The 14,193-nt window shown below is 39.9% G+C and overlaps 1 protein-coding gene across 1 annotated transcript in view; it reads right to left on the bottom strand.

Moving 5' to 3' along the window:
* Positions 1-7,192: 7,192 nt before the first annotated feature.
* STX12 (syntaxin 12) overlaps positions 7,193-14,193 on the bottom strand; it is a 38,602-nt gene continuing 31,601 nt past the window's right edge. Inside the window, exons 7-9 of the mRNA XM_059136095.1 lie at positions 11,716-11,788; positions 10,924-11,006; positions 7,193-9,206 (exon numbers count right to left, since the gene is read on the bottom strand). Coding sequence (XP_058992078.1) covers positions 9,114-9,206; positions 10,924-11,006; positions 11,716-11,788 — 249 coding nt within the window. The 3' untranslated portion in view covers positions 7,193-9,113. The remainder of the gene's footprint in view (positions 9,207-10,923; positions 11,007-11,715; positions 11,789-14,193) is intronic.

Genomic DNA, 14,193 nt, shown 5'->3' with positions numbered 1-14,193 from the left:
TTCCACCCCAATCTGGAGAGAAGCTAGAGGACAGAATTCAGAGCATGGAGTGCTCAGTTTCTCTTCTAACGGCCCTTCTCCGCAGAGCCGCATGCATGCTACTACATCACCTTCCTAATCCAAATCTGGGTCAGAGGATTTCTGTAGATTGTGATCTGGGAGGCCGCTTTAGGGGGTCCTCTAGTTTTTTTTATGAAAACTGCACAAACTGCAGCAGGGGGCGGATCCAATTTGAAGGCAGGCGTTCAAATTTTAAGTGTGCATTAATGAAATAGTCCAGCTGTGGCTCCTTCGTATTTTAAAATTTTGGTCATGGTAATAAAATAGTGCGAGGAAGCGTTAGGATTCAGGCCTGCCCTAGGCCTACGGCGGGCTGAAAGAGACCAATAAATAGCAGGGCCTCTGATTGTAATGGCTTTATTGAATGCTTACTTGTCTGTGCAAGTATGTGTTCTGTATGGGTCATCTCATTTAATCCTCACAACACTGTTGAGATAGGTATAATGATTCCTGAGGGGAGACTCAGAGATTGAGTTACCCAGTCTCACCCTAGAACAAGTGGTGAGTGGGATTCGAACCTAAATCTGCCTGATGCCAAAGGTCATGCTCTTAAGTCACCACTGTCTTTCATACTTAGATGTTAGTACAATTACATTTATTATTAGCACACAGTTGATTCCCGACACTTTTTCGTTTTTGTAGAAAACAGGCAATGATTATCTGGCCATTTTTAAAGAAACCAACTGCAAAATTATTGTTCACTAAAACAGGCCCTGCATAGCAAGTTATTGCTGTAGTGGGGTTACTTCTTTTCTTCATTCCCTGCTGCTGGTGCTTTAGATTTTTTAAATCAGACATCAGCCTGGTGTTTGCCCTTTTGACATTTCCAAGGCATCTAAACTTAACTGCAGCATAATATTAACTCGGATTTTTAAATTACCAACTCTTAGGCAGGAGAATCACCTTTTCCTCTGGCCTTCAGAAGCAGAGTAAACTTATCCGGCAAGGATGCTAACTGATTGGAACACTTATCAAATGACCTGTTAATATCCTCCTTTCCAAACATAGGATACTAAAGACCAGGCTGATAGGGAAAATACAAATTCTGAGGAAACACCCTCCTTTGAGCATGAGCACGTGATTCCTGAGAAGGAATTATTCTCAAGTATTTTGAGTGTAACAGAAAAGAACAATGTACTTTTATCTACAGAGATTGTCCAGGCCTTCAAGTGTCCATGCCCTTTTCAGGCATAAGGTGGTGTTGAAACCATTTCTAGCTAACAGTGACCTGATAACAAACGTCAACTTTGCCTTTCAATTTCTCAGCTTCTGTGTGTGGTCCATTATTTGATTCCTTCTAGTGCTGACCATACATCCAAGAAACCTAAAGCTACATTCTTACCCTTATGATTCTTTACTCCTTGGCCATGCTTCTTGTTTCCAGCACAGCTGATAGTCATACTGGCTTCTGATGTAATGGCACCTTACATTTACCTAGGCCTTATAAAGCAAAATGCTCTTTGTTTGGGCGCCAATGATGTCAGTATAGATCAGCAAACTGAAAGGCAGCAGTCCCTGAATTGGAAAGACTGATGGGCCAGCTGCCTTGGGATCTGGTGTCTCAACTAAGGTTAATTTTTTCAACTTTGAGACCACCTTAGAATAGAACCTAATGACATTAGGAGTATATTGATGTCAGAAAACTTTCTTAAAACCTTTTTGATTTATGAGTGAACGACTGGAGACACCAAAAGTTTCTCTGTGAATAGATACTACAAAGCAGAGGCTTCATTTAGCAGGGTGGTGAATGAAAAGTTTTTCACAAGGTGCTGACCAAAGAAAAGATGGGCAGAAATTGCCACTACTCCAGATTTTTAGAGACTGCTACATGAAAGAGGAGGTGAGCAAAAGACAGTGTAGAGTATCTCAAGTGTGGTTTTAAGTCTGAGTGCTTGAGATCAAATCCTGGCTCTGTCATTCCTAAATTGTGTGCCCACAGGCAGACAATACTGCAGTTTACTATGCTTCAGTTTCCTAATCCATAAAAAGACAAGAAATACACAAAAAAATTTGCATTTAGCATAATAAGGTAGTAAGGATTCAAATGTTATCCCACAAATGACCATGCACACGTAGAACACTTCCTGTAGCTTTAAATTCCTGTATTAGGCTGCCATTCCCAGCCTCAGCTTCTTCAGTTGTAAAGTGATGGGGCTAGACTACATGAGTGTCTCACAGACATTAGAGATGTCATGGACCAGGGGGAAAAAGTAATACAGGGATCTCAACTTTTGTCACCTAAGAAGATTTAAAAATGAAGACTTCCAACTGACATCACCTATTTTTATAGTTTTGAAATATCCTTTTTAAAAAGGTGGAAGGTTGGGGTGCCTGGGTGGCTCAGTGGGTTAAACCTCTGCCTCTACCTCAGGTCATGATCTCAGAGTCCTGGGATCAAGCCCCACACTGGGCTCTCTGCTCAGTGGGGAGCCTGCTTCCCCGCCCCTCTCTCTACCTACTTATGATTTTTCTCTCTGTCAAATAAATGAATAAAATCTTTTTTTTTTTTTTTAAAGGTGGTGGGGCGCCTGGGTGGCTCAGTGGGTTAAGCCTCTGCCTTCAGCTCAGGTCACGGTCTCAGGGTCCTGGGATCGAGCCCCGCATCAGGCTCTCTGCTCAGCGGGGAGCCTGCTTCCCTTCCTCTCTCTCTGTCTGCCTCTGCCTACTTGTGATCTCTGTCTGTCAAATAAATAAATAAATAAAATCTTTAAAAAAATATAAAAAATAAAAAAAAGGTGGAAGGTCATTATCTCATACTCAAAGATGGTACTTTTTAAAAAGCCTACTACTACATGAGCACCTGGGTGGCTCAGTTGGCTAAGCTTTTGCTTTCAGCTCAGATCATGATCCCCTGGAGCTCTGTGTTGGGTCCCTACTCAGCAAGTAGCCTGCTTCTCCGTCTCCCTCTGCAGTTACCCTGGCTTGTGCTCTCTCAAATAAAAATAAAAAGCCCATTACATCATTTTTCTCATCACGGACTGGTAAAAACTCGGTCCATAATCAGAGTCCAACATTAAAAATTCTATTATTTCAAGTTTATCCCTTAAAAATCAAGTGCCACATTGTCAATCAAATTCCATTTTGGATAAATATCAAAATGAATTACTCAAACGGCCCGTGAGTATGATCTGGGATTGGGTATAAAAATCCTTCACACTATACCCTGGTTAAATGGAGAGTCTAAAATAGTTGTATTTCATAGCACTGAAAAACAGTACTGAAAAATCCCATGAAATGTAGGGATACACTTAACATGTTTAGAAAAGCAGGGAGAAGCGGGTGATTCCTAGCTGAGGAAATAGGATTGAATGAAATCTGAGTTGGGTTTTGGTCTGCATTTAGCGATCAAAAGCAAAGGCTTCATTCCTGTGACTAAGGATAACCTCTGAATAGGAAGGGGGAAAAAAAAAGAAAAAAAAAAAAAGAGGGGCGCCTGGGTGGCTCAGTGGGTTAAGCCTCTGCCTTTAGTTCAGGTCATGATCTCAGTGTCCTGGGATAGGGCCAGAATGTTCTGGAAGCAGTAAGGGCTCTCTGCTTAGCGGGGCTCATCTGGGCTCTCTGCTCAGTGGGGAGCCTGCTTCCCTCTTTGCCTCCCTCTCTGCCTAACTGTGATCTCTCTCTCTGTGTGTCAAATAAATAAATAAAATCTTAAAAAAAGAAAAAAAGAAGAATGAAGTTGTTTGGATTTTCTAAAAGACTTTATTTTTAAGTAATCTCTACACTCAGTATGGGGCTCAAACTCATGAGCCCAAGGTCAAGAGTCACGCAGTCCACCAACTGAGCCAGCCACGCACCCGTAAAAAAGAACGGAGTTTTAAGAACAAAAAGAACAAAGTTGGAAATATCATACTCCTAGATTCCAAACTATACTACAAAGCTATAGTAAGTGAAATAGTATGTTACTGGCACAAAAATAGACACATGGATCAATGTAACAGAGTAGAGAGCCCAAAGATAAACTAACTCTCATATGGTCAATCTATGGCAAAAAGAGGCAAGAATATATAGTAGGGGAAAAGAGTCTCTTCAATAAATGTAGGCAAGGGGCACCTGGGTGGCTCAGTGGGTTAAAGCCTCTGCCTTCTGCTTGGGTCATGATCCCAGGGTCCTGGGATCGAGCCCCACGTCGGGCTCTCTGCTCATCAGGGAACCTGCTTCTTCCTCTTTCTCTGCCTGCCTCTCTGCCTACTTGTGATCTCTGTCAAATAAATAAATAAAATATTAAAAAAAAATAAATGTAGGCAAAACTGGACAGCTATATACAAAACAATGAAACTGAACCACTCTTTTAAGTTACAGACTGTGTACTCTGAGAAACAAACTGAAGGTTTTGGAGGGGAGAGGTGTTGGGGGTTGGGTAAGGCTGGTGATGGGTATTAAGGAGGGCACATATTGCATGAAGCACTGGGTGCGGTGCATAAACAATGAATCTTGGAACACTAAAGAAAAATAAAACTACAATATTAAAAAAAAAAGTCCATGTTGCAAATGAAAAAACAAAAAACAAAAAAAAAAACCCCACACACTAGGGGCGCCTGGGTGGCTCAGTGGGTTAAAGCCACTGCCTTTGGCTCAGGTCATGATCCCAGGAGCCTGGGATTGAGTCCCGCATCGGGCTCTCTGCTCGGCAGGGAGCCTGCTTCCTCCTCTCTCTCTCTCTCTGCCTGCCTCTCTGCCTGCTTGTGATCTGTCTGCCAAATAAATAAATAAAATCTTTAAAAAAATTTATAAACACATACACACACACGCACACACACACTAAGCCAAAGTGGTTAAGGACTTAAATATAAGACCTGAAACCATAAAACTCCTAGAAGAAAACAGGAAGCTTTTTGACATTGACCTTAGCAATAGTTTTTTTGGATCTGTCTTTTCAGGCAAAGACAACAAAAGCAAAAATAAACAAATGGCACTATATCGAACTAAAAGGCTTTTGTTCAGTGAAGGAAACCATCAATAAAATGGAAAGGCAACTTACTGAATGAGAGAAGATATTTGCTAATGATATATCCAATAAGGAGTTAACTTCCAAAATATATAAAGAACTCATACAACTCAATACAAAAATTCAATTAACGGGACGCCTGGGTGGCTCAGTGGTTAAGCCGCTGCCTTCGGCTCAGGTCATGATCTCAGGGTCCTGGGATCGAGTCCCGCATCGGGCTCACTGCTCAGCAGGGAGCCTGCTTCCTCCTCTCTCTCTCTCTCTGCCTGCCTCTCTGCCTACTTGTGATTTCTCTCTGTCAAATAAATAAATAAAAATCTTTAAAATAAAAAGAAAGCTATCTTCTTTAAAAAAAAAAAAAAAATTGGCAGAGGACCTGAGTAGACATTTTTCCAAGACATCCAGATGGCCAATAGACACATGAAAAGAAACTCATCATCATCAGGGAAATACAAAGCAAAACCACAGTGAGATAGCACCTCACAGATGTCAGAATGGCTAGTATCAAAAAGACAAGAAATAACAAGTGTTGGTGAGAATGTGGAGAAATGGGAACACTTGTGCACTGTTGGTGAAATGTAAATTGGTAGAGCCTCTATGGAAAACAGTATGGAGTTTCCTTGAAAAATTGAAAACAGAAAAAAAAATAGAACTACCACATGATCCAGCAATCCCACTTCTGGGTATTTATCTGAAGAAAATGGAAATACTAATTCAAAAAGACGTATGCACTCCGATGTTCACTGCATTATTTACAATAGTCAAGGCATGGAAGCAAACCAAGTGTCCAGATAGATGAACAGATGAAGAAAATGGCATATATATATAATATTTCTCAGCCATAAAAACAAAGAAATACTGTTATTTGCAACAACATAGATAGACCTAGAGGGTATTATGCTAGATAAAATAGGACAGAAAAGACAAGTGCCATATGATTTCAATTATATGGAATCTAGAAAACAAAACAAATGCACAAAGAAAATAAAACAGAAACAGACTCCTATATACAGGAGACAAACTACTGGTTACCAGAGTGGGGAGGGGTTGGCGGCAGGCAAAATACGGGATTCAGAGGTACAGACTTCCAGTTATAAAATAACTCATGGGGATATTATGTAACAGCATAGGTAATATCATCAATAATGTAAAAAATTTGGTGACAGATGGTGATAAGACTTCTGTGGTGACCATTTCATATTGTATATAGATATCAAATCACTATGTTATATACCTGAAACTATGTAATACTGTATGCCAGTTATACTTCAATTAAAAAAATGAATGGAGGCGGCTTAGGGTGTTTAACTTTGCACTGATGCAATGGTAATTCCAATTTGATATTGTTGCCCAATAGTATAAGGCAGTGTGTATCACCACCCCTTAGCAGGTAAGACAAAACCTGCCCTGTGAGTATCAGTTTAGCAGCTACAAATTCTTGTTCTAGAACATTCCCAGAGGAAAGGCCCACAATGACATTTCTACTTTACCCTATATAGTACTATAGTTTTAATTTACTTGAAAAGAATGGTAGATCTGCTTAGTGCTTCCAGAACATTCTGTAGAGGAAGGAAAAAGGGGAAGAGAAAAGGAAAGAAATATCAAGGCAAACAGAATCCATATGCTCAGACCAAACCCCTGTGGATCCTTATAACTAGAAAATGTTATAGAGGAGCCCCTGGGTGGCTCAGTGGGTTAAGTCTCTGCCTCCACCTGGGATTGAGCCCCACATCAGGATTTCTGCTCGGAGGGGAGCCTGCCTCCCCATCTCTCTCTGCCTGCCTCTCAGCCTACTTGTGATCTCTCTGTCAAACAAATAAAATCTTTAAAAAAAAAATGTTATAGCTAGAAGAGAGTTACTGGGAAAACTTAGGGCCCATAGGTTAAATGACTTATCCAAATACCTATGGCATGTTAATGGCAGAGCCAAGATTCTTCAGCCTTCTGTGCTCCAGTCTGGCTTTTGACCAAACTAATGGCTCTCAACCATGGTTATACATGAGAATTATCTAGAGCTTTTAAATGCCCAGTCTATACTCCAGACTAACTGAATGAAAATCTTGTGGCGGGGCACTGAGGTATCAGTATTTTTTTTAGTTTCTAATGTGAAGCCATGGTTAAAAACCACTGTCCTAGACCATGGTGCCCCCTTCCCCCCAAAGACAAACAAAGCACAGATAAGGAGGATTCTGTGAACAGGTTTATTAAGATCATCTAGCAGAACCTCATGGCAACTACCCTAAACTCCAGGCCACTCGAATTCTAAGCCAAGGTCAAATTTGCTACCCACAATCACTATTACCACCACCACTGCTGGATTACACAGTATTATAGAACAGAACTATGAATAGCTTCATTTAACCCAAACTGAAAACCATTTTTCACAATCAGGAATTTTTTTGTCTGAAATGTTACAAATGATGTATCCAAGTCCAGCTGTAATTTTGGAGCTGAAGGGGCCATGATTGTGGAACCAAGGAATGAACCCCGAAGCTGCTGCTTGGGCCACTGTGACACCCCAATAGGGTGTCATCCTGTTTTTCAAGGAGAGGGCAGCAGCAGCCTTTATTCCACCCCCAAACCAATCAACTGACCTCTAGTCTTCTTGCCAGGTTCAATTTTTCTCAGGATAGCAAATTACCTAATAGCTACCACAAGTTAACTCATAAAAACTTACTACAAAAGCTTTTAAAATGTTTATTTATATTAAGGAGTGGAATGGTGCAAGAGTACAAAGAAACTTGGGCATCTGGGCCCTTGTTTCCCTACTATTCACATTAATTTGGTAAAAAGGAGATTAACACTAAACAGAGTGGAAGAAATTAACATAAATATATCCAGGGCAGCCCAGTCCTCTAATTCACTAAAGGATGAACTGAAATCATTGGCCCAATTCACACTTATGTGTGAGCCGACAAAAATTATATTCCCTTTAACGGCTCTAGACCTGTGTGAAAAAGGGAAGTGGACAACATTTCTATTACAAGACAGCAATCTTTTATTGAAACTTTTTTTTTGTCTAAAACTATGCATGGAGATTAATCTCTTGTTCATAAATTAGGATAAGTCTAACATCACTATTCCAAACCATCAGTATTTACAAAAATGAACCTTTTCTTCGCTTTATCACAGGTTCACAGAACTAAATTTTAAACCAACTTCAAGTCTAGCTTTTAAAATCTTCCTGCCATCAAATGCCCAGCAACCCTTATGGGGAAGGGGCAGCCTTTTGACAGCAATATTCATCATTCACCAGGAATGTAGAACCACAAGTGAACAACAACAAAAAGTTTAAATCATTCCAAACAGTTCCTATTTGCTTTCCAAAAGCATGCTTTGTCTAATTCTCCCTTTCTATACAGACAGGGGGAGAGGGACCCCAGAGAGCATAATGTTAAATTAAATTAACCTCTTAAAAAAGTGAACAAGATGGTTTAGTGTGTGTGCAGATGAACGGCCATGGCTGACACTAGCAGATAATAAGGTAAACTTCAAACCCCATTAATGGGTACCTTGACGACTGGCTAGCTCAAATAGATACTTTTAATTGGGATCAAATGTGCCTTTTTTTTTTACTTTCTCGTTAAATACATTGCCAAAATCTTTCAAAGCAGATAGAGAATAGGCTTCTTCGAAATTCAAATTAAAATGTTAAATAACAAAAAGTATCAGATTATATGGTTTCTGACAAATGTGCTGGCTGTCAGAAAGTAATTCTATCTCAGTGGCTAGAAAAAGGTGAATCCAGTATACACATAAAATGACAATATTACAAGACTGTAGTGTCACCTGTCAAAAGAAGAATATCTAGAATGGAATTTTCAGTAAACACTTGGAGATGAAGGGCAATCAGAATACAAGAGAAAGCAAAATCCACATAAATTAATTACTAATTTGAGAAATCAATAAAATGTATACATAAGTTGATAAATACTGTCTCCACGGGTCACTAATTCCAAAGGACTAGTTAGTAGTTATTTTCTAACTAAATTATTACAGGACATTCTGGTGTATGCTCTCTTCTTGTGATCAGTTTGTTCTGGCAAGACTCCAGGAAGCAGGTGCCCTTGAAAACAGCTCAGCAGAAGGTGGCTCGGAGGCAATCACTTCATTTATAAATTCGCCAGATAATAAGTACCAAGATTACGATAATCACAGACAGGACAAGCACCAGGATACAGATCTTCTTGCGAGATTTTTTCTGAGGAGAAAAATATAAAATATATAAAGAAGACACTCATGAGACAAGTAAAATTTTTGCTATCTGAGACTTCAAGAGTGGTTCATAAATCTGCCACCTCATAATCCAGCATTAACTATCGGCACATGAATATTCAGAGATCTTCCCCAAATCTCAACAGTTACCAGCACGAGGCAGTAGTGCCAATTTTAATTCCAGATCCCCTAATACATTTCTGCAAAGGGATTGTTTATACCTATGCTGCTAGGCATTATTTGTAATAAATAAGTTATTTGTGCATATGTTTTTTTTTTTAAAGATTTTATTTATTTATTTGATAGACAGAGATCACAAGTAGGCAGAGAGGCAGGCAGAGAGAGAGGAGGAAGCAGGCTCCCTGCCAGGCAGAGAGCCTGATGTCAGGCTCAATCCCAGGACCCCAGGATCATGACCAGAGCCAAAGGCAGAGGCTTTAACCCACTGAGCCACCCAGGCACCCCATTGTGCATATGTATTTTAATAAAGGTTTTATACCAATTATAAAATTCTGTGTTCATCTTAAAAAATACAAAGAAAATAATTACCTACAGATAAAATTGCTGACTTTTTTTTTTTTTTAAAGATTTTATTTATTTATTTGACAGACAGATCACAAGTAGGCAGAGAGGCAGGCAGGAAGAGAGAGGAGGAAGCAGGTTCTCCGCAGAGCAGAGAGCCCCATGCGGGGATCGATCCCAGGACTCTGGGATCATGACCTGAGCTGAAGGCAGAGGCTTTAACCCACTGAGCCACCCAGGCGCCCCAAAATTGCTGACATTTTTATTGTATTTTCTCATGATATTTTATCTATGCATATTGTTATCTGACAGAATTGGGATCACACTGTATGATGTTTGACATTTTTCTCACTTACTATTTTAGCATAAAATTGTTGTTATTATAAACATCTCTTTTAATTCCCACATAATATTGAGTAGATGCATATAATTTACTTCATATTTCCTTTACTGTCTGACACTAACATCATCACTCAGTTTTTAAAAGGAAACACTATTATTAAACACAAATTCCTTTAAGAACATTTCCAGGTAAAATACAACTAACCTAGGAACATGGAAAATGACTGAAATGCTGTTTACACCTAAAAAATCATATAGCACCAAATGGAGAGGAAATGAAAAGGACCTCATTTACAGTATTTGTACACTTGAGATAAAGACTCGGGTAAAAGTCACAAAACCAGCATTTCAGCTAATATGTAAAAAAACATCACTTCATACAAAGTAGAACGATTAACTCCCATTTATTCTTAGAAGAATGAGAACCCCCTCTTTATTCACAAATAGTAGTTAGAACTGATTTTATGTCCATCCTCTGTGGCCACAGTCAACATAAAGTATCCACAAAGTCTTACTTTGTCCCTATTACTACACTAATTGAAACAAATTTTAGCTATTCATAATATAAAATTAGCTTTATACCAGATTTAGGTAGCATGCCAGCTAATGGGGTTAGCTTTGTAGCCAAAAGCCTTCTGTATAAGTTTATTCAAGGACTGATGTCTTTTTGTAGATTTCTCTACAGAGGAAAATATTACAAATGGACCACCACAGCAACTATGAACACCAGCCTCCAGCTTAAACCTAAGCCAAAGCTGCAGTTGTTCTCAGTGTGTCAATGAGCTGTGATGGCTCGTGAAGTCGGCAGCCCAGTGACTTTCCTGGGTACGTGCTCTTACCTGATAGTAAGCAGCTCGCTGTAACTGGTCAGTTGCTCTCTCTACGTGTACCTCTGAGCTTTCCACATTGGCTTCTATGCTATCTGCAAAAAAAAAAAAAAAAAAGGAGGGCAGTGGATGTTTTTACCAAATCAGACATTTCAAGATTGCAAATTAAACACACTCTTGATGATGTTGGCCCTCGTTTTACTACCACCATTCCAACTATCCAGCCATGGAATCCAAAGTTACTAACTGGGTAAGACAATAGCTCTATTCTTTGGAAATAAGCACTGAACTATTTTAGCGGCAAAGCACTGTGAAGTATGCAACTTATCCATGACTGGGTCAGAAAAAATTATGCATACACACATATATTTAGAGAGAGAGGGAGCAAGTCTAAAGCAAATGGGGTAGAATGTTAACAAGAGGTAAATCTGGGTAAAGGTTACAAAGGAATTCCTTGTAGTCTTTTTGTTTTTGCAACCTTTCTTTAAATCATTTCCAAATAAAAAGCTTTAAAAAAGAGGTTACTAATCCCCAAATTATTTAAGTTTCTGGAGATAAAAGCTGGGAAGCCAACAGCTATTTCCCTCAACAGCCAAAGACTTAGCAGGAGGCTAACGGCAAGGGAGCTGAGCAATCACAGAGGTCTCATTTCAGTTTTTACATTTGACAATATAAAAAGGGGGCTAAACAAAGAATTTAATAATTTTTAAATGTCTAATTTCTTCAGATATGTCTTACTGACTTGTTCACACACAAGTACTGCTATCAACTCACCTCGAGGTTTATGGTATCAATGATACATACCAATTAGATCCCCTTGATCATGGATCATCATGGCCAAATCTTTAAATATTTGATTGACATCCAAAATGTCAGCCTAGGGAATACAAAAAATAACAAACATAAAGCAATAGTGTTAGACGATCCCTCTACTTAGCTAAAATTTTGGCTGTAAACATAACACATGTGTTTCTAAGGCTTATAAATCATGCTTTCTCCGTAAACTGAAAATGAAAATAAAGTTAACTAATATCTACTAAATGCCTACTATGTGCCAAGAACTATACCAAGTAGGTAATTAAACAGACTCTTGGAGCCTGAGAGTCAGCTAGAGAGGATAGTCTTGCTGTGTGAGGTTAATCCTCCACAGTCTAATTGTACCATTGTAGGTTAGGAACCCCTCTGGCCTGGGGCACCTGGGTGGCTCAGTGGGTTAAGCCTCTGCCTTCAGCTCAGGTCATGATCCTAGGGTCCTGGAATCGAGCCCCACGTTGGGCTCTCTGCTCATCGGGGAGCCTGCTTCCCCCCCTCTCTCTGCCTACCTCTCTGCCTACTTGTGATCTCTGTCAAACAAACAAACAAACAAACAAACAAAAAAAGAACCCCTCTGGTCTGTTCCCTCTGAAATGTGGACAATGATAGTACCCACCTCATATTAAAGTACAGAAGCACTAAGTAAGTTGATATATGTAAAGTTCTTGGAACTGTGCAATAAGCACTTCATGTGTCAGCTATGATTAATCATTATTTAGTTGGTTCTCATGACAACACAATGAGACATGTATCATCCCCATCGTACAGAAGAGAAAACTGGGGCTCAGGAAAGTTTAATGACTTGTCCCAAGGTCTCAAAGCTAGCAAGTGGCAGAGCTGAGAATTAAAAGTTCATGATGTTTTCCTTTTTTTTTTTTTTTAAGATTTTATTTATTTATTTGACAGACAGAGATCACAAGTAAGCAGAGAGGCAGGCAGAGAGAGAGGGAAGCAGGCTCCCTGCTGAGCAGAGAGCCCAACGTGGGGCTCGATTCCAGGACCCTAGGATCATGACCTGAGCTGAAGGCAGAGACTTAAACCACTGAGCCGCCCAGGTGCCCCTCATGATGTTTTCATAATGTTACTATGCTTCTTTGATATTTACATTAATCATTCAGTCACTCTATGAAGTCAAGTATCTTTGAGAATAATAAGGCTCGGAGAGGTTATATAACTGTCCAGTTACAAAGCTGGTCCATTAGGAAACTAAGCATTACAGCCAGAATAGCTCCGAAGCCCATGCTCTCTGGATTACAATACACTGCCTCTCAGAACACTACAGTCAGAATCAATGCCTTGAGGGGCGCCTGGGTGGCTCAGTGGATTAAAGCCTCTGCCTTCAGCTCAGGTCATGATCCCAGAGTCCTGGGATCGAGCCCTGCATCAGGCTTTCTGCTAAGCAGGGAGCCTGCTTCCTCCTCTCTCTCTGCCTGCCTCTCTGCCTGCTTGTGATCTCTGTCTGTCAAATAAATAAATAAAATCTTTGGAAAAAAACAAAAGAAAAGAAACGAAACAATGCATTGAAAGCCATGACTTCCGAATCATAGCTTGGCAAGACTAGTTCTTCCAGCACATCAAAACCTTAGTTACTTGCTAAGAGTCTTCTGTAGTTGGGACAGTCTGCTAGTTGCTGTGGATACAAAAAGGCTTACTAGCTAACGGGGGTGGGATGAGCATATAGCAAGATAAATAAGAAAAGTCATTACAGAAGAAGTGACTAGTAAATGGTATACGAAGGTGTGCAGAGGAAGGCTTCAGAAGCAGCAAGACTTGAGTTGTACCTTAAAGCAAAAGAAAAGCCAAATAAACAAAAAGTTAATTGAGTTAAAGGACAAATAGCTTAGCTTGGTTATAACATGAGTGTGAAACTGTGATTTATAATAAGAAAGATATATTTAGTCTTCATCCCATTCCTAGACCAGAGCTCCTAAAATGCTCGAAATTTCCTAAGTGGTGAAGAGAGAAAATTAGCTTTTGTTACTTATAACAAACTCCTTTCAACCACACCAGAGCTTAAAGAACAACCCCTCAGGATGGGGGCTGGTTGCCAGGGGAATCAACCTTGTTATCAGAGGGCTGGAGGCTGAATCAACCATCCAGAGCCAATGATTTAATCAATCGTGTCTACATAATGAAGCCTCCATAAAAATCCTAAATGGCAGGGAGCCTGCTGTGGACCCTGGGATCATGACCTGAGCCAAAGGCAGATGCCCAACAGACTGAGTCTTAATGAGGAATAAAATATTTGTTTGCCTTGCCTTGCTCTGTTCTTCATCCCTGTTCTCCCAGAGACCATGTAAGACCATGGAGGAAAGGATTTGAATCTTCCTGGGCACCATGACTAATACCATCATAAAAGTAGTTCAAATTCACCATGATTGCACTGAGACATAATATGAAAATCACCTAAGGACTCATTTCATACTTTTTTCTAATAGCTGAGAGAAAATCCGGGTGGACTAGAGTGGC

This window comes from Mustela lutreola, chromosome 10 (assembly GCF_030435805.1).
Source record: "Mustela lutreola isolate mMusLut2 chromosome 10, mMusLut2.pri, whole genome shotgun sequence".
Classification (NCBI taxonomy): domain Eukaryota; kingdom Metazoa; phylum Chordata; class Mammalia; order Carnivora; family Mustelidae; genus Mustela; species Mustela lutreola.
Note: the sequence above shows the minus strand (reverse complement) of the source record. Positions and strands in the feature narration are given on the sequence as shown.